The 26,068-nt window shown below is 23.9% G+C and overlaps 4 protein-coding genes across 6 annotated transcripts in view; 2 read left to right on the plus strand and 2 right to left on the minus strand.

Moving 5' to 3' along the window:
- Positions 1-4,769, plus strand: part of LOC127279175 (mushroom body large-type Kenyon cell-specific protein 1) — a 189,345-nt gene extending 184,576 nt beyond the window's left edge. The window contains exon 11 of the mRNA XM_051301383.1: positions 2,442-4,769. The gene's annotated coding sequence lies outside the window, so the exon portion shown is untranslated. The remainder of the gene's footprint in view (positions 1-2,441) is intronic.
- Positions 4,770-11,184: 6,415 nt separating this feature from the next.
- Positions 11,185-14,393, minus strand: LOC127279187 (uncharacterized). The gene is made up of 7 exons (XM_051301399.1): positions 14,264-14,393; positions 12,838-13,163; positions 12,507-12,697; positions 12,294-12,423; positions 11,877-12,003; positions 11,529-11,703; positions 11,185-11,400 (listed from the first exon to the last, which is right to left on the minus strand). The coding sequence occupies exons 2-7, from the start codon at positions 13,071-13,073 to the stop codon at positions 11,225-11,227; spliced, it is 1,035 nt and encodes a 344-aa protein (XP_051157356.1). The 5' UTR covers positions 13,074-13,163; positions 14,264-14,393; the 3' UTR covers positions 11,185-11,224.
- On the plus strand, positions 13,956-16,230 carry LOC127279190 (ADP-ribosylation factor-like protein 3). 2 transcript variants are annotated; one of them, XM_051301403.1, is made up of 5 exons: positions 13,956-14,099; positions 14,866-14,994; positions 15,139-15,270; positions 15,412-15,648; positions 15,825-16,230. In XM_051301403.1, the coding sequence occupies exons 1-5, from the start codon at positions 14,097-14,099 to the stop codon at positions 15,870-15,872; spliced, it is 549 nt and encodes a 182-aa protein (XP_051157360.1). In that variant the 5' UTR covers positions 13,956-14,096; the 3' UTR covers positions 15,873-16,230. The 2 variants fall into 2 exon arrangements, with proteins under 2 accessions (XP_051157360.1, XP_051157361.1); XM_051301404.1 differs by having other exon boundaries at positions 13,962-14,099; positions 15,821-16,230.
- LOC127279180 (uncharacterized) overlaps positions 15,935-26,068 on the minus strand; it is a 55,077-nt gene continuing 44,943 nt past the window's right edge. The window contains exons 1-7 of one of the 2 annotated variants that reach the window (XM_051301392.1): positions 24,124-24,355; positions 19,601-19,803; positions 18,883-19,283; positions 17,464-17,775; positions 17,065-17,266; positions 16,762-16,980; positions 15,935-16,619 (exon numbers count right to left, since the gene is read on the minus strand). In XM_051301392.1, coding sequence (XP_051157349.1) covers positions 16,539-16,619; positions 16,762-16,980; positions 17,065-17,266; positions 17,464-17,775; positions 18,883-19,283; positions 19,601-19,792 — 1,407 coding nt within the window. In that variant the 5' untranslated portion in view covers positions 19,793-19,803; positions 24,124-24,355 and the 3' untranslated portion in view covers positions 15,935-16,538. Of the gene's footprint in view, positions 16,620-16,761; positions 16,981-17,064; positions 17,267-17,463; positions 17,776-18,882; positions 19,284-19,600; positions 19,804-24,123; positions 24,356-26,068 lie in introns of those variants that run through there. The other variant, XM_051301393.1, reaches the window with a different exon arrangement.

The raw sequence follows: 26,068 nt of genomic DNA on the forward strand, positions 1-26,068 counted from the left end.
GCGCATCATCAGTTTTACGAATCTCACTTCTTTTTATTATTCCGTAATCATCTCAATGTCATTTTAACAAGATATTGATGATAATAAGAGTGCAATTTTTTTTTTTGCATTTAAAACAATATTCTGTATTTAACTATTCGATATTTAAGCCATATTCCGTAATGTATTTTTTAATTATAGGTGTATAAAGAACGCATTTAGAGATTCGAAAAACTGTTGATTCGACCCTCGTCATAAAAAAAAAAAATAGAAAATCAGAACCGAGATAGGAGTTCTCTTCCACAAAAAGGGGGGAAAAATGACGAATCACAAAAAAAATGATGTACATTTCTCCTAGAATCAGTAGTGCTCGACTTTTTGCGGACCGACCTATCGCCACGACGATTGATTAAAATTTTTTTAAAAAAAAATAATGGCAAATATAATTAGTACGATTATATTATAATTATTATTGTATATTGAGGTACACTAGCTATAAGTACAATTACTAACGATACCGGTTCATTATATTAATTAACTTTTACGATCATTCAGTATGAATGAGTGTATGTGTGTTTGTGTGTATAAATTGAAATTACCAGAGCAAATAAAAATCAAGGGTATATATATATATGTGAAAATTATATATAGACAGAATTTACAAAATGATTAAAAAATGACAAAATTTTATTATTATATATATAAATATATTGAGACATGACGTGACGAACATTTCTGACGAGTAAAATTATTTTATTGTATAAAAAAAAATATATATATACGCGCACGCATTCATCAAAAATACACACATATTCATTCATTACTGCGCTCGTGTTTCTAATGCAAATATAAACGCTTCATCGTGACGATATGGTGACGATTTTATTATTGTTTTATGTTACTGAAGCTCCGACGTTGATAGAAAAAAATTCTTCCATAAAAAAAAAAAAAACTCGAATCGTTCATTCATTTACAAATTTTCTTTACAAATACTAAAAAATTCTAATTTAAAATTTTTTTTTCTAATTTGTTTAGATAAGTTTTTTTCTTTTTTATTATTTATTTTATAATTTTTGGAAAATTTTCAATCATTCGAAATATTCGAGTTTTTTTTTTCATGAAACAGAATTTTTGAATATCCACTGAGGAATTCAAACTTGAGACCGATTGTGCAATTCGTAGCATTACGTAAGATATTCGGATTTATATCCGTTTCTCCTTTGCATTTCTAGATTTACAAATCTTTTTTAAAAAAACATTTTTTCAAATACTTTATAATAAATATTTTGTACAAAAAACTATCCTAAACTGAGAAACTTTCTTCTTAATTTTGTGAATCGCGACTTTTGGAAGGTACTTACACAGTTCAAGAAAAAAAAAGAAAAGAAACGCTTAAAATACAATATTTAAATGAGAAACAATTTTATCAAATTTTTAATTTCTTTTTTCAAATACCCTTTGGATTATTTCCCCCACTCTCCCTGTGTCTTTCTTGAACGTTTTTCGTTCTTTTTTTTTTGGGAAAATATGTATAATATACTGTATATTAGTATATTTTACACTTGTACACTTATACGAAAAAATACAGTTTTTAAAAATCATAAGGACGAAAAGACTAAAAAAAAAAAAAAAAACATATGTTACAAATGGCGGAGACCAATTTATTATTATTGATATATATAAATATATGTATCCTATTGAAAAGAAATAGGAAATTAATTTATAAAAAGACTACTTCGTGATAATTAAGAAGGGAATTTATAAACATTTTTTTCTTTTTTTATTATCGAAGAGAGTTGAAGACGCGAGACAGATAAAAAAAAAATAGTTTTTTTTTCAGATCGCTTCTACATATAACTTACCTCTATTTCTCTTTACGTCGTGATATAGTACTGAAATCGACTTGCGAAAATTCCAAAGTGCATTCCATTATTTTTATCATCATATTTCTTCTCGAGAATTTTTTATTAAGATGCCTGAAAAAATTATTTCTCATTTCTGGGATCGAGTATTTCTTTTTAAATATCTCTCTCTCTCTCTCCCTCTCTTAATATACAATTAGAAAATTTATTATTTTTTTTTAGATGGAGTTCCAAATTTTTTTTAATAATTTATTTCGTTAATTAAAATTTATTATTATTTATTCTTTGTTATTTCATTTAGTAATTTTTTTATTAATTCCTTTTTTTCTGTTATGAGAAGCTGAGAATATGATTTTCGCATTTTTAAAATTCCAATATATGATTTTAGAGTTAAGAAATTCAATTTTTGAAAAATCAATTATTTTTTTTGAATTCTTTTTTGTTGAAATATTTTTATTTTTATTTTCAATAGAAAATAACTTATTTTGTATTATTTTAATTGAAATTTTATTTTATGTTTTTAAAAATTTTTTAATTTATTATTTTAATGTTTTTTTTTTTTTATTACTCGTTTATTTAAAGTTTTATTATTTTTTTTAGTTTCAGTTATTAAAAAAAAGGAACTGGACGATTTTTGTTGCTTGGAAGACTCGATCCGAGGATAAAGAAAGTAAAAGAGAAAATTTTGGAGGGTGGAAAATTTCTCAGGCCACTTCGCTCAAGTAAAAAGTAAGGTGAATTTCTTCAGGAAGACAGGAATCCTCTTTTTTTCCCCCCTATTCAAGGATATTTTTTTTTTTTTAAGGACTAGATAGAGGGAGAGAGAAAGAGAGCAACTTCAGTTACAATCAAAAAAAGCGATATGTGTTCAATAATAATGAATTCGTAGATTTTGTAAACGACTAGGAAGAATATTCTTGAAAATAAGGCTTAAGGACGAACTTTTTTTTCTGTTGGTCTCATTAATAATCTTCCTCTGTAGCTCGCTCTCGCATCGAATTATCATTTTCTCTCGAGATTCATTCCAAAAAACATCATTCCAGGGGCACGTTCTCATTTTAATTCCATTTAAAAAAAAAAAATATCTTTTTTACTCGTCTTTTTTTTTAATAAAGACTTCACCAATGTCTGTGATTCACGTAACAATTTGAACTGATATTCCTCTCTTCTGAATTTTCAATCTTTAAATAACAAAATAGAAAATTCTTTTTTAATTTTTATTTCTACTGAAAATTATTTTTTTTAAATTGTCATTTTTATTGAATTTTTTCTATTTCTGTTTTAATTTTTTTTTTTTTGGGAAAAAGAAAAATTTTGAATTGATGAAAAATATTATTTGTGTATTGAAGAGGATTTGAATTCTCTTTTTTCCCATGTTTGCAGAATTGCCTCTCTTTCGTTCGCTCTTTTTTTTTTGAGTGGTGAAATGGAAACCTGATTTTTTTTTGTAAAAAATGGATATAGGTTTCTATATTAATATTTGGTTGGTGGTTTTTTCCTCTTCGCGATTTGTATTCGTGGCAACGCCATTTACTTAAGGTGGGTCGATTTTTCGGATCGTGTGCGATCGATCAATCCAATTTCGATTCTTCCATCTCTCTCTCTTTCGTAAAATCGACTCGAGACCAGTTTTTATTCTAAATAATAATGTGGGCATAAGTCGTGAAAATGTTCCAAATGAAAAAAAAAAATTAATAATAATAATTGGACATTTCACGATCATCGAGTAGGATCAATTTTGTAAATACCGATCGTATAGGTGTATATCACTCTCTGTAAACTATATACATATAAATATATACATATACATATAAATAATTGAACATACACACAACGCTACCTTTAATTATTCGTTAACTTTTTTTAACGACAGAACATTTGTTTTTTTTTTAATGACGTGGCGAAGTCGATTCCACAATATTGACAAAATCATTTTTTATGTGAATAAAAAATTTTTTTTTTGAATTTTAATAAGTTTTATTTTATGAAAAATTTGTTTTCATTTGTGGAAAAAAAATTGTGGAATCGACACGAATTTGTAGTTCAGACGTTATTTAGAACGACGTAAGAAGTACGAGCGCTGATTTTTTTTTTTTTACCTTTTTTTACCTAACTTTATATTCTCCCTCACCTCACAGAGCCAGTCTTATGAGTTAACACAGAAATGTGAGCTTAGCTCGCATATTAAACCCACGTAACGAAAGCTTATTAATTAAGGAGCCTAGGAAGGATAAGTTTTTATTTTCTGTTATAATTTTTCTTTTTTTTTCCAGTAGAGCTGCTTAACCAGCCTCATTACTTCTTTGAATACATTCACTCTCTCAAATACAAGTATCTTCGTACCTCACAAAATTCTCTTTTTTTCCATTTTTATTCGATTTCGATTCAAGGGGGCTGAGGGAAAAAAAATTCTTGTCATCGAAAAAGAATGTATATATTTCCCCAAAGAAAACCTTAAGGAAAAAAAAAGTGATTACACTTTTTTTTTTTTTTGAAAACGAAATTTTTTTTCCCCTCAGATCCTTTATAACAGTTCCGATTCCATTGAGAAATCCTTCGAGAACTGGGATTTGTTTGTTGATGACCTGTACCTCTCACTCTCAAAGAAATATGAAAAAAAAAATTCTCAAATTTTCTCGGGAGTGAGTTCACAAAAAATGAGTCACGGTCTTTTTTTTACCAGACAAAGCAAAAAAGAAAAATGGAACAGTTTTCAGAAGGAGAAACAAAAAAAAAAGACAAATTTTCTTGAGCATTATGCTCATTTATAGTTAGATGCGCGTCGAGACATATTTTTTATATTCAATATTATCCCTGTGGATCCAAGTTATTATTTTAAAATGAAGTTGAATAGTTCCTGTTATTAATGTAATCAGGTCGTTATCAATGGGAAGATTATCAAATAATATACAAGGTTCTACCGACAAAGGACTATAGATACGTTTTTTTTTTTTTTACAGGGACCGATCGTGTTTTTTTTTCTACCGTCTATACAATATACGATTCTTGCTAGTTATTGTCGCTACTAGATTATTATTTTTATTATTATTAATATTATTTTTATTATTATTATTATTATTATTTTTATTTTATTATTATTATTATTACAATTAATTATTTAGTTACTATTATTACATATTGCTACGATTATAAATACTACTACTTTCCCGTTTACGATTCTAACGACTACGTTTATTGATATAATGTTACACAGTATCGCTCTAACACATTGACAGTGGCATGTGATGTTGTCCAATGATGTTGATTTTATATTGAAACAAATTTTTCCCAAAAAAAATACCTTCACTTGCTAAATAACGCTGCTTGATAAAAATTATAGGGCAATAATTTATTTTATTTTTTTATTTTATAAAAATCGTCTCCCAATTTTTGTTTGAACAAATTTTTTTTTTTTATTATGAAATGAATTATAAATTGAACATAAGTGACAAATATTATTTTTTCTAAAAATTTTATCATTTTTTTCAAATTTAACAAAGAATTTAATTTTAATAAATTAACAAAAAATTAATTCATTTATTGTCAATAAAATTCAATTTTATAATTTCAATTTTAATAAAATTGGATTTTTTAAAAATAGAATATAAAAAAATTAATGAATTTTATTTTTAAAAAATTCAATTTTATAACACAATTTAAATTTTAAAATGCATTTTTTTTAAAATAATTAAATTTTATTGTTAATAAATTTGAAAATTTAATGAGATTGGAATATTTGGAAATTTTAAAAATAAAGATTTGAAAAATTTTTGTATAATGCAAAACATTGAAATAAAAATATCAATTCATTTTATTGCACTGGAAAAAATTTTTTTAAATATTGTATTTTTATTTCGTTAAATTTTAATATAATAATAAATTAATTTTGAAATTATGGAAAAAAAATTATAATTATAAAAAAATGTATAAAACACGTTTTCAATTTATAATTTTTTTTGTTTAAAATAAAAAATTATTATTTTGTTTGAAACAAAAATTAGGAGAATAATCCTAGTCCCTTTTAAAGAAAAAAATTTATTCCATTTTTAAGTGTAAATTTTAAAAATTGGCAAAATTAAAAATATTTTTTTAAAATAATTTTTTTTTGAATTTTTTTTTTTCTGTTTAATTTGATGGACAAACTTCACACAAATACGTAGAAAAAAAAACATACGTATTACATACACTCACATAATACAATCAAATTTGCGTAAATTAATAATAATTAGGCGTGATTTGAATAGGAATATTTTTTTTTTGTTAATTTCTATTTTAGTAGTTTTATATAATTCTTATTGAAAATTTCCAATTGGAATGTTTTTAATTACGAGTGTGTTTTAAAAAAAAAAAATCTAGGGATAGAAAAAAATTTTGTTTTTCGTTCGGGAATAGGTGCATATTTCGTGCGAGGACACGTGGCTGATAAGAGGCAAAACAAAAAGAAAAAAAATAAAATATAAAAACAACGTTCGTACGTGGAAGATTTTACGTCGATGAAAGTAATTAATTGGGAAGGGTGGGTGAGGGGTAATTGATAAAAAAAAAAAATAAATTGGATTTTTAATCGCGTGATTTAGTTCACAATTTTTGAACTTGTGATACGTTGATCGACGAGAATAAATGGACGTGAATTTTTATTTCGGCAAAAGCCGACAAAAAAAAAAAAAAATAATAATAGAGTCTCTCGCTCGACGACGCGCTCTTTTTAAAGATTTTTTGACGTAAGATGCTCTTTTATTGAAGGTTGATTGTTGTTAAAATGGTTGTGAGGTTATTCTATTTGAAAGATTGTTACATTTTTCGGAAGGCGGTTGTTTAATTTATAAAAAAAATTATTTCTCGATTTCGAGGAATTATTATATTTAAAAAAAAAAAAAAAATAATAATAATAAATCGCCACCGTTTTCCGAAAATGTTTCGGACCCGCAGCTTAAAAAAGCAAACCCTCTTGGCAAGGGAGAAAAAAATGAATTTTTTTTTTACTATTTTTGTGAAGAGAAAAATTTTGGAATTGAAAAAATTATATTTCACATAAAGAATATTTTCAAAAAGAAAATATAATTTTGTTTTTTTTTTTGAAAATATTCAAATTTTTTGTTCAATAGGAAAATATTCCGAAAATATTCAAGTTTTGAAAATATTTTCTTTTCTTGAATATAAATCGGTAATATAAATTGTTTTAAAATTTTATTTGTGAGAGATGAATTTTACATCTCGTTGAGCAAATAATTCGACATTTTGAAAATTGAATTTTTTTTTTTTTAAATTTATACGTTTGGAAGGAAACGATTTTTTGATCTGCGGTTACCGAACTGGATACAACTGGCATTAATATCTCGTTGAGTCTGATCTTAATGAGCCAAGTTTTTTCGTCGTTTTATTTAATTTTTAAAATTGTATTAAAAAAAAAAACCGAGGGAATTTTTGTATGTTTCTCTGTCAGTTAAAAAAGGAAAGTTAAAAACTTGTCGAAAATTAGATACTATTAAAGTTTGATGGACACATGAATTTTCCCTCGGTTATAAAAATGCGAAAAAAAGCCTAATTTTTTGCGCAATCGAATTTATTAGATATTTTAAGAAATACGATCAGACTTGAGCGAAAATGAGACTGATAAACACAGTATTCGTGAAAAAAAAAAAAAATGTAAAATTTAAATTGTATCTAGCCTTAATTAGATTTATTGTAACCGGGATCAATGCGGCACGGCCCGAAACGAAATTCTACCAATTGGATGTATATTAAAAAAAAAAAAAATATCATTTAATTGCCAGAAACTTTTTATTCTTTCCTAAAAATAATTAAATATAAAGTCTAATTAGACTAATTATGAACAAGTTAGACTAATTACTAAAGCTAATTAATTAATACAAAAAAAAAAATTGGGATCGAAAAGAAAGAAAAGTTTCTTCGCAAAATTCCAAAAAAAGAAAAGCAAAAGTTGAAACTGCAATTGGAAATTACTGATTTTTTCTTAATTTTGGAAAAAAAAGAGCAGTAACAACTTTGGCTTGATAATGATGATAGTGAGAGTAATTATTTTATTAGATAATTTTAGCGTAATCGCGCCGAAGGAAATGCCAGTTGTAATAAAATCGAAGAAAGCGGAAAGACAAAGCCATGTCCCAGTGATATTCGATTGTTTCGATTTTCAAGAGTTATATAAATATATTTCATCGAAACACACATTTTTCTTATTTTATAATATTCTTTATTTTCTGAGCGGCGATTCTTTTTTTTTTTTTTGTTTTTTTTTCAAATTTTTTTTTTCCACGTAACCAATTTATGTATAATTGTATAGGCAAGCGAAAAACCTATTTACGACGTATGTATACGGCGAAAAAAAAAAAAAAAATTTTTTTTTTGACGACACTGTTCACTCTATGTAATTATAAACGAATATAGTCATTGATTAAATGAAATAAAAAAAAAACAAACAAACAAACAAAATAATAAATAAAATAAATGAAAAACACGTACACAATGATACACACGTATAAAAAAAAAGCGATCCAAGAAGATGTACGAATGTAACGTTTGCAGTTAGGTGGGACCAAAAACGACTTTATATCTCTACGTGCATATCCAAGCAACGTGTAATTTAATTATTAATTAATTAGTTGTCCAATATCCATTGATAGCGAGGACGATAACGAATGATTCACGAGTAATTTAGCCCATTACGTTTGTTTATTGATACATTATTCTATGATATAATGATTATTATATTAAATTTATTGTCTTTATTATTATTTTATTGCGATTATTATTGATGATAATATTATTATTATTATATTATTATTATTATATTATTATATTATTATTATATTATTATAATATTATTATTATTATTATTATATTATTATTATTATATTATTATTTAAACGACGTTCTAAGACACGATTATCTAGATATCGAATAGAGCAGTACGTATCGATTATTATTAATTAATTTTAATTATTATTAATTATTATTATTATGAGACATTTTGTTGTATTATTTTCAATAAAATCGATTGAAAATATTTATTTTGATCGGGGTTTACTATTTTTCATTTTGCGCCTTGCGATTCCAAAAATATTTTTTTGAAATCGAAAGGCTGCCCCATTTTTTTTTTTTTTTTTTTTTTTAATTTTTCGTTTTTTTTTGTTTTTGTTATAAATTATAGCGGCTCCGTATACGATTCACTCCACTTTCCTCCAAGGCTCTCTTACCATTCAAACTCACTCTGTCTCTCTCTCTCTCTTTCTCTCCTTCTCTTTCTCTCTTTTTCTCTTTCTCTCTATCCCCTCAATGTTTTTCGCAGATTTCTAAACTCACGAAAAGTAAACATTTTTTTCACACACCTTATAGAAAAAAAAAAAAAATCGATTTACACACATAAAAAGAAAGTCTGTTTAAAATAATAAAAAAACACTGTTTGTTTAAAAATCGACTCTATGTAACAAAAAAAAAAAAAAGGTGAAAAAAAATTCCACTGTGTGAAAAAATCGTTTTTACACATTTTGTGTGTGTGTAAAGGGTGTAAATAAAATTCACGTTTCGCAAAATTTACAAAATTGATCAATATTATAAAAAAAAAAAATTGCAGAAGGTGCGATTTTCCTTCTCTCTCTCTATATATATAAATTCTGAGTAAAATATTTTGCGAAACGAGAGACGCAACGCGAGTTTGAAGAAGGAATAAAAAAAAAAGAAAATAAATAAATTTAGCTGTAAAGTCTCATTGCATACATGCGCGTAACACACAGATACACAAAGAAAGAAAGAAAAAAAAAATAAAAAAAAAAAAAACATGTACTAGGTAAGTTCATACTGCGTATTGCCTTTTTGACTTCGGTGTGAAAAAATATATAAGTACATACGACAGCTCGTCGGAGACTTGTGAATTTTTTTTTTTTTTTTCTTCTTTTTTATTGACGATGAAAGAGAGACAGAAATAAATAGATTTCCCCTTAGAGAAAAGGAAAGAATTTTTCTCTATATCGATTCCTCTCTCTTTCTTCCCCTTGGGAAGTTATCTTGTCTAATATATAAGAGGTTTGCGATTCACAACTTTTCCTGAAAGTCAGATCTTAAAAAAAATAAATATATATATAAATAAATATAAATAAATATATATATATGTATAAATATATATGTAATATGCTGTGGAGATTTAAGATTTAAAAAAAAATGAAAGTTATTTAAAGTTTTTATATATTATCGATTCAAATTTGCACAAAAAAAAATTTCAAAATGTGTTCAAAAAAAACACAAAACAAATTTTTGATAATATTTTCAGTAGAAAAATGAAAAAAAAAAAAGAAAAGAAAAGAAAATAATTTACGTGAGAAATTTAATATAAATTTTCTGACGAGACTTTTGTGCAAGTCTGAAATTGAAATTTTTGAGGAGAATAAAAAATCGCGAAGCTCGCAAAATCTGTGATCTTATGTGATCGAGTATATAATATATGGGTTAGAATGTAATTTTTTCCCATTGGTATTCTTTATTTTTTGCTTTTTCGAAATATTCGAAAATCACTTGAATGAGAGAGGAAACGAAAAGAAAAATTTCCTTAACCTGAATAATAATAATAATAATTTTACAAAGAAAATGTTTTTCATCTATATATATATATATATATCTCAAATAATATCCAATGATAATCTCGTCGAAATTCACACGTCCCTGACGACTGTTATCTGTTTCATGTTTTTCAATATTTGTAATTTATCGATAAAATTATAAAGGTATCGATACATAAACAGTCTAAAGTGTGTGCTACTCCACATAACATTATTATTATATATAAAGTATAAAAGTATACATTATATATATATATACATATATATTATATATGAAAAGTATAATATATATATTATACACACATTGGGATTGGTGAGAATATACGGTTTTTTCGCTTTGGAGTGTTATTTTCTGAAAATATTGAACAAAATATGGAAAAAAAAAATTAATAAAACGAATTAATAAAAATGAAAAAAATACCAGTTTACGTTTTCTACATTCTTCTAAGTCCCAATTTTATTTTTCATTTTTATTTTGTAATTCCATTTTAATTTTTTTTACTAATTTGTAATTTTTTGAAACTTAATTTTTTATTTAAAATTATTTTTATATATAAAATTAATATCAATAAATTATTTAATTTATTTAAAATATGTAAAGATTTTGTTGTTTTAGTTTTAAACAAAATTAATATTTGAATTACAGGTAAAATAAAAAAAAAATAATTTATAAGTTCGTCGCTATTAACTGAAGAAGAATTTCTGAAGAGAATATATTCTGCCAGAATCCGTCCAAGTTGAAGAAATACTTAGAATTGATAAATAACAGCAAGTAAAATTTCTGATAAAAATTCGTCAGAATTATCTTTATATTCATTCACATATTAAACAGAAGCCCCATTCTTTGCATTTAAAATCTTTTATAAATTTTGTATCTAAATATTCATTAACATCTAATTGAATAAATTTTTTCGATTCTGTTAACTTTTCTATAGATATTCCAAGTTGTCCAAATTTATTAGAGCCACAACCCCAAAAAGTTCCATCGGCTAAAATTAATAAAAATTTAAAATATATGTTAATTATTAAAATTAATAGTAAATAATTAATAATAAATAATCAAATTAATAATAAATAATAATTATTTATTTTTAATAATTATAGTATTCTACTTTACCTAATAAACAAATAGTAAAATTATTTCCACATTGGACTCGTTTTACATTTGTTTCAAAAATTATTTTTTCTTCATTTTCAAAATCGACTACAGTTGGTAAAGGAATGACTTGTTTTTCGGAATTTAAAAGACCCAATTCACCAAATGTATTCCAACCCCAAGTGTAGAGATCTCCCTGGAAATAAGAAAAAAAATTTATATCAGTTTTTTCCAAATTTTATTTGTAAAAAATTCTTTATTTAACTTTTTTAGGGGGTATTTTTAAAACAAAAATATGAAAATAAAAAAATTATACTAATTTCTGTAATTAATTCTCTAAGATTTTGTTTAGAGTTAAAATTCAACAACTTCGGCTGTAATAACTGCAGAGTGCCAGCCAGCAGCTGAAATTTGAGAAACTTTTATTCCTGCGAGGGCTTCAATAATTTTTGGATTATCGCAGTCTTCCAAATCTCCATGTCCCAACTGACCGCGACTGTAAAAAAAAAAATATTTTTATAATTTCAAACAACGTTGTATGTTATTTGAAACTTATAATTTCTGAATAGTAAGAAACAAATTTTTCTACATTAACCACAAAAAATTTATTAATTAAATTAAAAATATTTTATAAATTAAAAATTAAAATTAACTTAATTTTAAAATTTAAATTAAATATTTGCCAATTAACGATATTTAATTAATAGTTTATTTTTTAGAAATATTATTTTTATAATAACAATTATAAACAAATTATTATCAAATATATATTTTTTTTTGACTTACGTTCCCAATCCCATTGAATAAATATCTCCATTTTCTGCCAATAAAATTGTATGATCAAATCCACATGCCACATCGATAAATTTTATCCTATTCTCCATTTCAACGACAACAGGAATATTAAAAACACGACCTATAAAATTACCAAAAAATATTTTTACAAATAAATTTAATTTAAAGATTATATAAAAAAAAAAGTGAATACAAAATATTAACCAAAATTTGTCAATGCAACCACAGATCTTTCTCCGTCAATTTTCACAATGTACTCTTCATCGGTATCTTCACAAATTGAAATAAATTTATTGACTTTTTTCCAAATTTTCTCATACAAATTGTACTGCCATAAATTATTTTTTGTTGTTAAAATTGTCACATTTTCTTTTCCAGCTAATGCAAATTTTATCCTGAAAATTAAAAAATTGAAATCAAATATTTATTTAAAATATTTATAATATAATAATAATCAGTATATTGTAATTTGTGAAAAATTTTCTTTTTTTTATCAATGTGGAAAAATAAAAATAAATAAAAAAAAAAAAACAACCTTCCAGATGATTCATCAGGTATCGTTAATTTTTTAGGACTTTCCTCTTGTTTAGTATCCAATATTCCAGAAATAAATAAATCTTCATTTTGTAAGAGTAAAATATAATTCCAGCCAATTTCCATATTGATAGTTTCCGGAAATGGTACTCTTGTTATCTTATCGAGAATTACAATTACTCCCGTGTCGTTAAAAAATAAAGTACTGGCATTTAAGCCACAATAATAAATTTTCATTTTTTTCCTCTTCTATGAATATTGGTCAAAATTTTCCTTTTAATTATTTTCACACTGGTTTCCTTTTAAAAATCGCATTTTTTTTTATATCTAAAAAAAATTAACCAGATTAACATTTTTATCTTCATTTTTTTTACATTGATTATTTTTATATTTTGTAAATATATTTTTATAATAAAAAAATGTTATTAAATAAATATTTAAAAATAATTTTTAAAAGCAGGTTTGTACTAAACATCAAAATAATAATTAAATAATTTTTCATTGACAATTACATTTCTTTAATTAAATAATTTTTTTTATTAATATATTAAATATTTTTATTTTTATTAATCAATTAATTTTATTTTTAAATAATTTTTTTATTTATCAATTTATAAGTTAAAAAATTTTAATTAATATATTAATAATAATAACATTAAAATTAATTAATAGTCAAATATTATTAACATAACATTAAATAATTGATAATTAAAATAAAATTAAATGTTCTCAATTTCAAAAATAGAAAGAATTTATATTATTTACTCTGTTTTGATTTATTCACGGATTTATTTAAGTATATAAATATTTTTATTCTATAATTTAACATTATTTCAATTCTTTTAATAATAATAAATATTATTTTATCATAATCTAAGCTTTTAATGTTATTTATTATTTATTCTTTTAAATTATTTAGTTTGTAATGTTATAAACATGTTTGAATGACTCAAGCGTATTTGCAATTCCTAGAAATGTAAACGATAGTATATATGAATGAAAAATTACAATCATGAATGAATTTAACGAGCATGCGCATACGATTTTATGAATCAATATGAGTACGCAAACGTAAAAATAGTATAGGTCATTAATGGAAGATGGCGTTTCTTTACATAGCAACCAACATAGAAACCGAAATGTCGCCAGCCAAACACTGCATGCATTGCACATTTGACATTACATAGTTGACTGTCATAAAAATAATTTAAAGAATTTCGATTGTCATTTAACTCTTTGAAAAACTAACAACAAAGAAATATGGTAAATATTATTCTCATTTACGTAATCTTTTTAAAATATTCAAAAATTACATAAATTGTAAACATAACCTATAATTTTACGAACTGCGTTTTAATTTTGCATGTTTCATACAACACTTCACTTTTAATTATAAATATTTATAATTTTTTATTCAAGTGACTTACCTATTTGTGTTGAAGAAATAAATTACATTCTTGTTAAAAGTATTTGATAAGATTTATTTAAAATTCTTTTAGGAAATTTTTGACACTTGTCATCAAATTAAAATTCATTCAGGAACTTACTCAAGGTGCCAACTGTTGAAATAAAAATTTCAAATTTTTGAATTACGAATTTGATAAATTAAATTTATATAATTAAAAATTGTAGAACAAATAAAAAAAATAGTTTATAATGATACAACTTGTATTTGTTATTCATACAAGTTTTCAAGGTTATGTTGTTTATAGATTTTTAAAACTTTGACGACTTTTATTGACATGTTTTATAAATTTAAAAAAAGAAGTGATTTATTTCTTTTTATTACTTAGATTTGCATTAAAAAGTAGTTTATTTGACGCTGAAAATAGAATTACAAAAATTTTTAATTAAATATCGAGATAGTTTCAAAAAAAAGTTTCTATTATTTTAATTTTGCTTTGGAGAAAATAAATTTTCACATTTCATGCTAAATTAAAGAATTGTTCGAAATTATAAAATTTTGACTGTCAATTTTTCATCTTCTATTCAATTTGATTTTTGTTTTCAAAATTTAACTTTTTTTCAGGGTTTATTGGCAATTTTACGAAAACTTCGATCAAATCCAGAAAAAGAATTAAGACTTTTGCTTTTGGGATTGGACAATGCAGGAAAAACGACTATTTTAAAAGCGCTCGCTAGTGAAGATATTACACAGGTAATTGAAATCAATTAATGAAAATAAAAACTCATTTGATTTAATAAATAATTTTTGTTTATATTTATATGTGAGAAATTTAAATGAAATATATTGGCTTTGCTGTTAAAATATTAAATATAGCCTTGAATTAAAAATATCTAGGTTACACCGACGCAGGGTTTTAATATTAAAAGCGTTCAAAGTGAAGGTTTCAAACTAAATGTCTGGGACATTGGAGGAGCTCGAAAAATTCGACCCTATTGGCGAAATTATTTTGAAAACACAGATGTTCTTGTGAGTGAAAAAAATTGAAAATTTTAAAATTTTTTTGTTACAATAGAGAGATTTGTTTTAAATAAATAAAACATAATTGTTAATTTTGTTTTTACAAAATATCAAATTTTGTTATTGAGATTATTTATTTTTTATTTTTAGATATATGTTGTTGACAGTGCAGACATAAAGAGGCTGGAAGAAACAGGACAAGAGCTTTTTGAACTTCTATTAGAAGATAAATTACGCAATGTGCCTCTATTGGTTTACGCAAATAAACAAGACATAAGCCAGGCTGTGACTGCAGCTGAAATTGCAGAAGGATTAGGTCTACATAATATTAAGGATCGCGATTGGCAAATTCAGTCATGTATCGCAATCGAGGGAAAAGGAGTTAAGGTTTGCGTTTTTACAAAATTTCTAAAATTTAAAAAAAAAATCTATTTCTGACCGAATTCAAGTCAATTTTCGAAAAATTCTAAAAGAAACCTTTTTCAATCTAAAAATCCAAAAATAAGTTAAAATGTGATTAAAATGTTTTATAATTTTTGAAAATAAAAAATTGTTTCAGGAAGGACTGGAATGGGCATGCAGAAGCATCAAAAAGAAATGAATTTCATTGAAATAGTTTTACATGTTTTTTTTGTTTGTGCATTGTTTGCAGTATGAGAATTGAGACACAAAATACTTTCATGTACACTTTTATTTGATTTTACCTAATATGTACAAGGAATACTACGATTATCTAATATTTATATTTATTTTCGGCACCGCGTTGAGCCGATCTAGTCATTTGACTTCCGTCCATAGTAATTAGTTTATTTATTTACTTTTTTTTTTTTTTGTCTTTTAAATTTTAGTAAAGCGTATGTCGTTTTTACCTCGTACGTTGGCGAGTGTCCATGAGATTTGTGCCTTCTATAGGTAGAGACTTTGTAAATAAAAGCACCACGAATGAAATCATGTTGCACTGACGGCGAATTCAATATGTACTTTTATCAAATCCTTACTTTAAAAAAATAATATATATATAAATACTAAATACAAAACAGGACTTAATAATAAACTAAATGCGATTCTAAAAAAAAAAAAAAAAATTATCGAAGACGGGGGACAAATTTCGTATATCTTTGCTAAGAAAGAAGTTTAAATTTATCTTATTGTCTAAAAGATCGAGGTAAAATCGAGAATTCATTTTAATGTTCACGATTATTTGGTCTTGAACATGAATGCTCGATGCTCAATTAACTGGCAGTCTTTCACATTTCATGCAGACTTTTGACACCTCATTAAAGCTCATTGTGAGAATATTCTGTTGTCACTCGGAGCTCCTCTTCGTGGAAAGCTGAGCAATCAACAGGATACTTCTCCTGTAATTGAAAAAATAAATAAATAATTTCAATTTTAAATTAAAATTTATTTTAAAAATTGATTCAAATTTTCTTTAAAATTAAATTTCCGTTATTTTCATATCAAATCAAATAAATTTATAGTTTAAAAAAAAATACTTACAACACAGTTTTTACTTTCTACTATGGATCCATAAAGTGACCAGAAATTAACACCAGCTTTATTACTAATTGCCCAAGCAGCTGGAAAACTTGCAATTTTTGTTATTTGACTTCGCATTTGAGAGTTGTTACTATTATCCTCAGTATTTTTGTTAATGGTACAAAGAATATGAGTGGCACAATGTGGTATTTTTGTTGCCCATTTAAAACCACGATATGCCTGAAATTTGAAAAAAAAAATTTAATTTTTATTAATAATAGTTTGTAAATTTAAATTGATTTTTATTTAGAAAAAATTTGACACCTTGAGCAATGGACCAATTAGATCATTGTTGATTGTGTCACTGAGTTTATTACTCAATTCTCTGGCGTTTATTCGCGAAACAATGAATCCTTTCTCAGAAGCAAGACTCATCAGTTCCTGAACATAAGCAACGGCTGGTTTGATATATTGTATACTATCAATATTCATATTTAAATGTCGTTTAGCCACTGCATTCACCAACCTGAAAATTATTTTGTTTAAACTAGATTTAAAAAAAAAAGAAATGTATACCAATCGTGAATTTAGAAAAGGACTGAATCATTTTCTAAATATTCACGATTCAAGTAAAAAGTTTATCATATTTTTATCTATTTAATTTAAAGAAAAAATAATCGATTTAGAAAATTAAAATTGAGAGAAATTCCATTTTTTCCAGACCTTGAGAGACTTTCGGCTGGCCTTGATGGTTCAAACATGACTGATTTTGGATAACCCTGAGATTTAAGAAATGTATTCCCTACAAATTGAATTGTTCCTAAATAACGTTGCTGTGTTACTGGATCAGCAACATGAGAAATTGACTCGGCAACGAAATTTGTGAATGATCTCACCCATCGTCTTCGTAATTGTGGATTTTCAAAACTGTCCAAAATCCTCTCATACTGAAGACGACCCTTTGAATCGGTCATTTGTCCAACAATATTTGCCAATCCACTATTTTTCCACAGTGTCTGACCTAATTCAGAATTGCTGGAAAAAAAAGGTATTCATTTTTCTATTACTTATTATTTTTATAATTTTAATTGCCCTCTTTTTTTGTAATTTTTTCTAATATTTAATTTCGCAGACAAAATCTATAATTTATTTTTTTAATCTATCTGGGACATTTCATAGGAAATTTTCATTCAAAATTTTTTTTTTTCGAAATCCATATGAAAAATAAGGAAATACGTATTTTTTTATTTGATGAAAATGAAGGAAGTTATTATTTTTTGAAATTTAACGTCAACCAAGAAAATGTGTTTTTGGAACATTTTTTAATCTATTGTACTAATAAATTAAAAATTATGCTATATATGAAATTTGTTCATTTTTTCTCAAATTTTTCAAATATGTGCTCAAAAATAACGTACCTATAACAAAAGCAACAAAAAAATTAACATTAAACTTGAAAAGTGAGTTTTCTCAAAAGAGACACTTTCGATTTTTAATTTTTTTTTTGCATTACAATCTCTGATGATTGAAGAATTTTTTCCCCTATCTGCGAAAGTGGTATTTTTAGTTTTTAAATTACTATTTATAATTTTTTTAGTACGGCTCACAGAATTTAAGCATTTTTTCTACAAATATAACCTTTTTCCATTAACATTCATTTATTTTTTTTTTAATTTTCATTAAAACATACTAAAAATCGTTGCGTCAAGCTTAAAAATTCTAAATAGTAATTTAAAAACTAAAAGTACCACTTTCGCAGATAGGGGAAAAAATTCTTCAGTCATCAGAGATTGTAATGCAAAAAAATTAAAAATCGAAAGTGTCTCTTTTGAGAAAACTCACTTTTCAAGTTTAATGTTAATTTTTTTGTTGCTTTTGTTATAGGTACGTTATTTTTGAGCACATATTTGAAAAATTTGAGAAAAAATGAACAAATTTCATATATAGCATAATTTTTAATTTATTAGTACAATAATCTTTGTTGACGTTAAATTTCAAAAAATCATAACTTCCTTCATTTTCATCAAATAAAAAAATACGTATTTCCTTATTTTTCATATAGATTTCGAAAAAAAAATGTTTCGGACAAAAAAAAAAATTTTCAATGAAAATTTCCCATAAAATGCCCCATCTATAGTTTACCTGAAATGTTCCCACATGACGTGAAAATTCTCCAAAATTGGTGGCACCCACCATGAATGATCTGAATGATCGTGTTTCTTTTGATTGTCATGTGAATTGTCGCCAGACAAAAGAGGATTCAATATCATTGGTAAAATTCCCATAAGTCCATCGGCATTGTTACCCTGACCAACAAACATATTTGCCAAATTTAACATGGATTCAAAATTCATTGACGGCTCGTCTTTGTGAATTTCATTTGAATTCTCCTTATGATCCATCGATGAAGATACAGTTTGAAGAATTGAACCTAAATCAACACCTCCATTTTGTTTGTTTCCAGAAAGAAGATGTCCAATACCAGAGAGAATTTCACCGACTCCGTCATTTTTTGATTTTCCACCTCCGAGCATATCGCCGACCTTTAAAACAAAAAAAAAAAAGTTAATACATTAATAAAAAGTCAAATTTCATATTAAAATAAAAATAAATAATTTATTAAATAAAAAAATTAAATATCATTTATTAATTGAATTAACAATAATTGTTTTAAATTCAAAAAGAATTTGATTCAATTTTTATTTGTTTACAATTTTAATGTAAAAAATTAATTTGTAAAAATTAATTTCCTTTTTTCAATTTCCTTACTATCTAAAAAAAAAAAAAAATTGAAAATATATTTTTTGTATATTAAAAAAAGAAATTTATTTTCTAAATTTTATTATATTAAATTGTGTACTTGTTTTCCAGCATCTGACTGCATGAAAGCGTTGGCCACACCCTGGAGACCACCGATAGCATCATTATTAGAGCCTGAAAATAACGCCCGAGCAGCTTCCATGAATGCTTCCGAAGCATCTGCATTATCTTCCTTCTCGCAAAAGGTCAATCCAAAAAGGACCAGTAAAATTGTTACTCCCAGGATCCGCATCTTTGCGATTTCTGCAAAAAAAAAAAGAAGAAATTAAGTATATTTTTTTAATTCTATTTTAATTCAATGTTTTTTTAAATGAAAATTTGAATATTTTTTAATTCTATTTTATTTTAATTATGTTTTCGAATTGAAATTGAGTTTAATTAAATTTTTCAAAATATATATTTTTTCTTTTTTTAAAACAATATTTCAATTTTGTCAATTTATTTTCATTTATGACATGTGTAACAGATGTTACTAAGCAAATAAAATGTATTTTCTATTCGTTTTAAATTATTATATATTTGCTTTAAACATTTGACGAGTCTTGAAGAAAAAAAAAAAAAAAAATTTCATCTAGTCTTTAGTTGAACAATTTTCTTTTCTACTATTTTTTATGATAATTATAATTTTTAATGTCTTCTTTGTGCAAAGAACGTCCTCGACCTCAGTCGTTGACCTTGAAAAAAAAAATCATCGCCTGGATTCCACAACTGGTATTAAATCAATTTATTTTTGGGACGTGTTTACGACTGCTTGAAATTTAAATCTGAACATCATTCCGGAAACGTTTCGGCTCGTGGTCAACTGAATACCGTTGTTTCTTCTTTAACAGAGGTACTCGAAGTCAGAACTCAAGCCTATACACTTCATATCATGTGTGTGAATATTTGGAAAACGTTACATTATTTAAAAGAATAATTTCTTTTTTTACTTCTCTTTTTTAATAACTGTTAAATTGGGATTTTTGATAATTTATTATTAATTTTTTCAACAATAATAGAATATTTTTTTTCATCATTGCACTTTTTTTAAAAATCTTCTTTAGAGAAAATTTGTTACATTCAAATTTTTCAAATTTTTTTATTGACAAAATGATTTTTTTTTACTCCAATTTTTTTTAGTCTTGTATTTTATTCTATGACTTTATATTTAGTTTCTTTTTAAAATTTTCTTTGCTGTTTTAATTTATTTTTTCTTTTAATTTCTTTGGTTATTTTTTCTTGTCATTTATTTAAATTTAACTCACATTGATTCAAAGTGAATTTGAATTAAAAAGTAATTTTTCTTTAATCAACGAAATTATTTTTTTTTTGATATACGCAATTTATTTATTTATTATTTGCCTTTTTTGTTGATTTATCAATTCAATATTGTAGGACAAATTTTTTTTTTTAATTCTCACAATTTTTGGTAGTACGAGTAAAATGAATTTATGATGGACCGCTTTGCGTTTCGCGCCTTGCAGGCGCGATGACGAACATTGCGTACCGTTAGGTCGAATCGTCGTTCCGCCGTTGTTCCAGCTGGAGAATGTCAATTTCATGCGGTTTACGGTACTAAAATTACGTTGTACAAAGATACACCAGATTCATGTCAAGTATTAAAAAAAAAAAATTCCCACTAGACAAAATTTAAATACAATAAAAACAAAAATTATAAATCTTAATCGTTCATTTTCACTTGTTTCATTATTTTTAAAATAATTTATATGTAAATATAAAAAATTCTTTGAAATTTAAATTTCATGAAAAAAAATTTTGTTTTACTTGAAAAATAAAATTTCAAGGATATTTCTCGTTTTGTATCCAATAATTAATAATTTTTAAAATTGAATTTTTGTTTGAAAAAAAAAAATTATTTTCGACAAATCTAAATAAGATTGATAATGAAAATAATTTTAATTACAAATTGTTGATATTGAAATTTTGAATTATATCAGAATTTAAAAAATTTTTTTCAGGACCATCGTGACAAGGAGTGGACTCATCTTTTCAGCAGCTCAGATTCCTGAGTCTCAAGGCCGAGGTCATTGACTTTCTGGACCCAAAGTGAGTTGAATGCCTTTACGTCATACCAATGCACCGTAACATGATGTTGGATTGATTTCACTGCTTTCGATTACGTTGCCTCTCGCGTAAACAGAACATCTTATGGGAAATCCCAGTTTTACTCAGACTTGTTTGGAAAAAAAAAGTTTTCCACTGTCCAACAATATATATATACATATATATAAAGTCAGTGTATTTTTAACTTTATCTGGTCTTTTCGAATTTCCACTAAATATACCTGGGATTTGTTTCCATATATTCTTTTTATATAAGATTTTTGTAAATTTTTTTTAAAATTTTAAATTTTTATTCTAAATTATTATTTTAAATTATTAATCTTCAAAAATGCAATTATTTATTAAAAGTAAAAAAAAAGTTAATTAAAAATATTTATTTTTTTCAAATAATCGATTCCTTGACTATTATTAAATAAATATTTATATTTGTATTAAATAATTAATATTTGAGATGGTATTTAATTCAAATACAGAAATTATTAGTTCAAATACAGTTTATTTAATTCAAATAAAAATTATTTGGTAAATATTTATTTGCGCTAATAGTCAAGTAACCGATTATTTAAATCAAATACATTTTTTTTCAATGTGAATATTTAAACGTCAAGTGAATACTAAATGAAAAATTTATAGGAAATAAATTTTTCTATCAAAAATTTAGAAACAAAATTCTTAAACAGACGAAAAATCAATTTTTATTCATGTAGGCATTTATTATTGCTTCCTCTGTAGAAAAAGAATTTTTTAATATTGATTATAGTAAATAAAAAAAATATTTACATACTATTTCTACTTTTATAGACTCATGTTAGAATTTTGCACAATTTCTATCTAGTATTTAAATAAATAAAAAAAAAAAAAAAAACGATTAAAAAAGTAAATTATCGCCTTGAAGTTACGGCCACGTAATGTTACACTTTTGTTGTAATTTATAACAATTGCCCTGTCTTATCAATGCAAAGATAATAACAAGAAACCTTGACGTCGGTTTTTTATTTATTTTCTTTTAGGCAAATTTACTTTTAAAAAAATTCTTAAATAGTAAAAAAAACAACAATTAATTGCATATTGTTACAAATTAAATTGGATTAAAGACTCACAATTAGTAAAAAAAAAAAATGCAACAAATTACATATTGTAACAAATTAATTAATTATTATTATTATTTTTGAAAATAGAATAATCCAAGGATTTTTTTTATAAAATTTTCAATTTTTAATTTAACTCATTAAATTGAATTGTCAATTTTGTTATTAATTTGTTCAAAATTTCATAATTTAATAAATAAAAAATTTTTCTTATAAATTTTTTTGATAACGTCCAATTTAATTTTAATAAAAATTATTTAGTTCAAAGAAAAAAAATTTATTTGATAATTGTCAAATAATTTATTTCTCAAAATATTATTTGACTATATATATAATCAAAACGGTATTAAATTCGCAAAAAAATAAATTTTTTTTAAAAATGTTTTTATATGAGATTATTATAATTACAAGTTGTAATTTCTGCAAAGTCTTAATGTTTTATCCGTGAATGATAAAATAATGAAGACAAGATTAAAACATACTTCCTGAAAGTCATGCTTGAGAAGATTAATGATCATCTTCCTTCTCTTTCCCAGAAAAACATTCAAGAGAAAGCGAAAAACTTTCGGTGATTGCTACCCATTTTTCTATTTAACGTGTTACACAAATTTGTCACTTTAAAATAATTAAAAATCCCTTCAAAAAAAATAGAAAAATTTTTTTTTCTTTTTACTATAAATCTAAAAATTATTATAAAAAAAAGTATTTATTAATATTTGGTAATATTTCCAAAATACAAAAATTATTTTAATTAGTAATTTTAATTAATTAATTCTATTTTAACATTACAAAATTTATTTTACTTAGTAATTTTTTAGTATTAATTTTAGTTATATTTTAATAAATATTTACATAGTTTTGTTTAATTTAATTTTTTTAATTTGAATATTCATTTTTAACAATTTTCACTGATTTTTTTTTCTGATTTCTTTTTTGAAATTTAAAAATCATAAGAAAAATTTATTTTTTGACATATCGTCAATAAAAATGATCTTTGAAAAATATAAAGGCAAAATTATTCTAGCAAAACGTGAAATAATTCCAAGATGTGCAATCACTGAAAAAATTCCTGAAATATAAATAATTATACTAATTACCTTACTGGTTATTGAACCCTGACTTACAACTACCAGAGCATTAAGAATTTATCTGCGAGACTATCCTTGAACTTGGCACATGAGTTATCAAAAATTCATTCAATTTTTTCTTTTTTTTTGCTAAATCGCTTAATGATTTAAATTCAAATCACACTTTGTTGACAATATTTTCCCAAAAGAAAAAAAGGCGCGCACTCGACTTGGCAAGCACTTTTAATATTATAAAAAACACAATTAAGGAGAAAATATAAATCATATAGGATACAATTTTATAAACAAAAATAAAAGGCAAATCACTTTACATAAAACACGTACCTTTCTTCAAATTATGACGAGTGATATAATTTAGTTTTTTTTCTGTTTTAGGGAGAAAGAAATGTAAATTTTTGAATTCTTCTTTTGTGACAAATTTTGTGCACCTGACTCGATGAAGGTTCTGGCCTTACTGGCGTTGAATGTACCTGAGGAAACGGTACTTACCTACCTGAGCAGGTTCGTAGCTCGACTTTAAGTCGGTAACACAATCATGAAGAGGCACATCCTCAAGATTTTCATTTAAAGTTTAAACACATTCCTTCTTCGCTGGACTCATCAGATTCAGAATTTCTCAAGTTCTTCTGCTTCCTTATACTAATGATATTTATTTTTCAAGTATTTTTACATTCCAAAAAAAAGGGCGAGTAAAATTAAATTATACAATTATTTGAAAAATGTTATGTTTAAATTTTCAAAATTTCAATGAAATTAAAAAAAAAAAATGAAAATTTTAATATATTTTCAATTTATTTCAGTTATAAACAAGTATTAATTTATTTCAATTTATAAAAATAATTATTTTTCAATTTTTAAAGAAAATTAGATAACTAGATTATTTATAAATTTAAAAAAAAAAATTTTAATTTATCATCGAATTTTTAAAAATTAATTTTCATCGAATAATCTGTAAATTCGTGAATTTATTTATTTGCAGTTCTTGCAATACTTCAATTATTTTATTATTTAAGAAGAAATATTTTAAAATCATCTAAATTTTTTTTTGTATTTCTTCTAAAATTTTCTTGTAATTTTTTCTACTTTTAAAATTTATTATTCTCAACTTTTTGTTAATTATTTTTGTTTTAATTTTTTTAGCAAATTTTTATTCATTACCGGCAATTTTTTCTAAGTTAGAAAATAAAAACTTGAAAAATCAAATAAATTAATTATTTTGTAGTGTCTTTAAATAATTAACCATACAGTGAAAAAAGAATTTATTTATTTCAAATAATCGTTTACTTGTGTATTATAAAAAAAAATATTTATTTGAAATAATTATTAAAAGGAAAATAAAAAAATATGTGGAAATATATATTTAATTAACAATTGCATCATAAAATTATAAAATGAAGTACACGTCATTACAATATATTTATATTCGCGACAAAAAATATTAAAGTGTATTGTGCGCATATCTATGCTTTAAATTATATCATATATGTTACGGAATATATTATAAAAAATGACCTCGTTATAAGTAGATAAATTTTCAATGTTTTTAATTTAACTGAATTTAGTAATGAATTTAGTCTTATAAATATAAAAAATTAAAAAATTATGAATCTTTAATTGTCATAAATAATACATTAATTATAAACTAATATTAAATATAGTTCAGAAAAAATTTTTCCATAAATTAAATATAATATGTATATTATTAAATATATTATTTAATTAATTAGAATTAATTAATTATATTTGTAAAAAATAATTTTTCCATAAAAATTAAATAATAAATAAAATAATATGATTCCAAATAATTTGTTTTATTAAAAATACTGAAAATTTCCAATAGTTTTAAATAAACAATTTCTTTATTTTGAATTTTTTAGTATATATATATATATATATATATAACACGACATGTATTTACTCCTTTGGAGTGTGACCTGTTGCACACTCGTGTATTAAAAGTAGAGGATTTTAATTTACACACTCAAAACGTTTACTTTTTAAAAAATATTTATTTTTTATTCTTATAAAATTAAATAAAAATAAAAAAATAATTATTATTTATTAAAAATAATAATTAAATAATAAATAAATGAATACAATTATTTATGTAAAGAAATAAATAAAATATTTATTCAACGGTAAATTTTTGCCAACTGGAAAATTTTTTATAACCATTATCTAAAATTCTCAATTTTGTCATTCGTTGAATTATTATATATCGATAAAAATAAAATTAACTTTATTTTCTTACTTTTAAAAAGTAATTTAA

The sequence above is a fragment of the Leptopilina boulardi genome, unplaced genomic scaffold, assembly GCF_019393585.1.
Source record: "Leptopilina boulardi isolate dan_hultmark-lab unplaced genomic scaffold, ZJU_Lbou_2.1 LbouV2_214, whole genome shotgun sequence".
Classification (NCBI taxonomy): domain Eukaryota; kingdom Metazoa; phylum Arthropoda; class Insecta; order Hymenoptera; family Figitidae; genus Leptopilina; species Leptopilina boulardi.

What these genes read in the sequence shown, in the direction of transcription:
- LOC127279187 (XM_051301399.1), bottom strand. Translation starts at nt 13,073, where the DNA reads ATGAAAATTTATTATTGTGGCTTAAATGCCAGTACTTTATTTTTTAAC. An exon ending in TATTCAATGGGATTGGGAAC is followed by an intron (nt 12,004 to 12,293) that starts GTAAGTCAAAAA and finishes TTTTTTTTACAG; the next exon opens with TCGCGGTCAGTTGGGACATG. An exon ending in CTGCAGTTATTACAGCCGAA is followed by an intron (nt 11,704 to 11,876) that starts GTTGTTGAATTT and finishes TCTTATTTCCAG; the next exon opens with GGAGATCTCTACACTTGGGG.
- LOC127279190 (XM_051301403.1), top strand. An exon ending in TTGAAAACACAGATGTTCTT is followed by an intron (nt 15,271 to 15,411) that starts GTGAGTGAAAAA and finishes TTTTATTTTTAG; the next exon opens with ATATATGTTGTTGACAGTGC. An exon ending in TCGAGGGAAAAGGAGTTAAG is followed by an intron (nt 15,649 to 15,824) that starts GTTTGCGTTTTT and finishes TGTTTCAGGAAG; the next exon opens with GACTGGAATGGGCATGCAGA.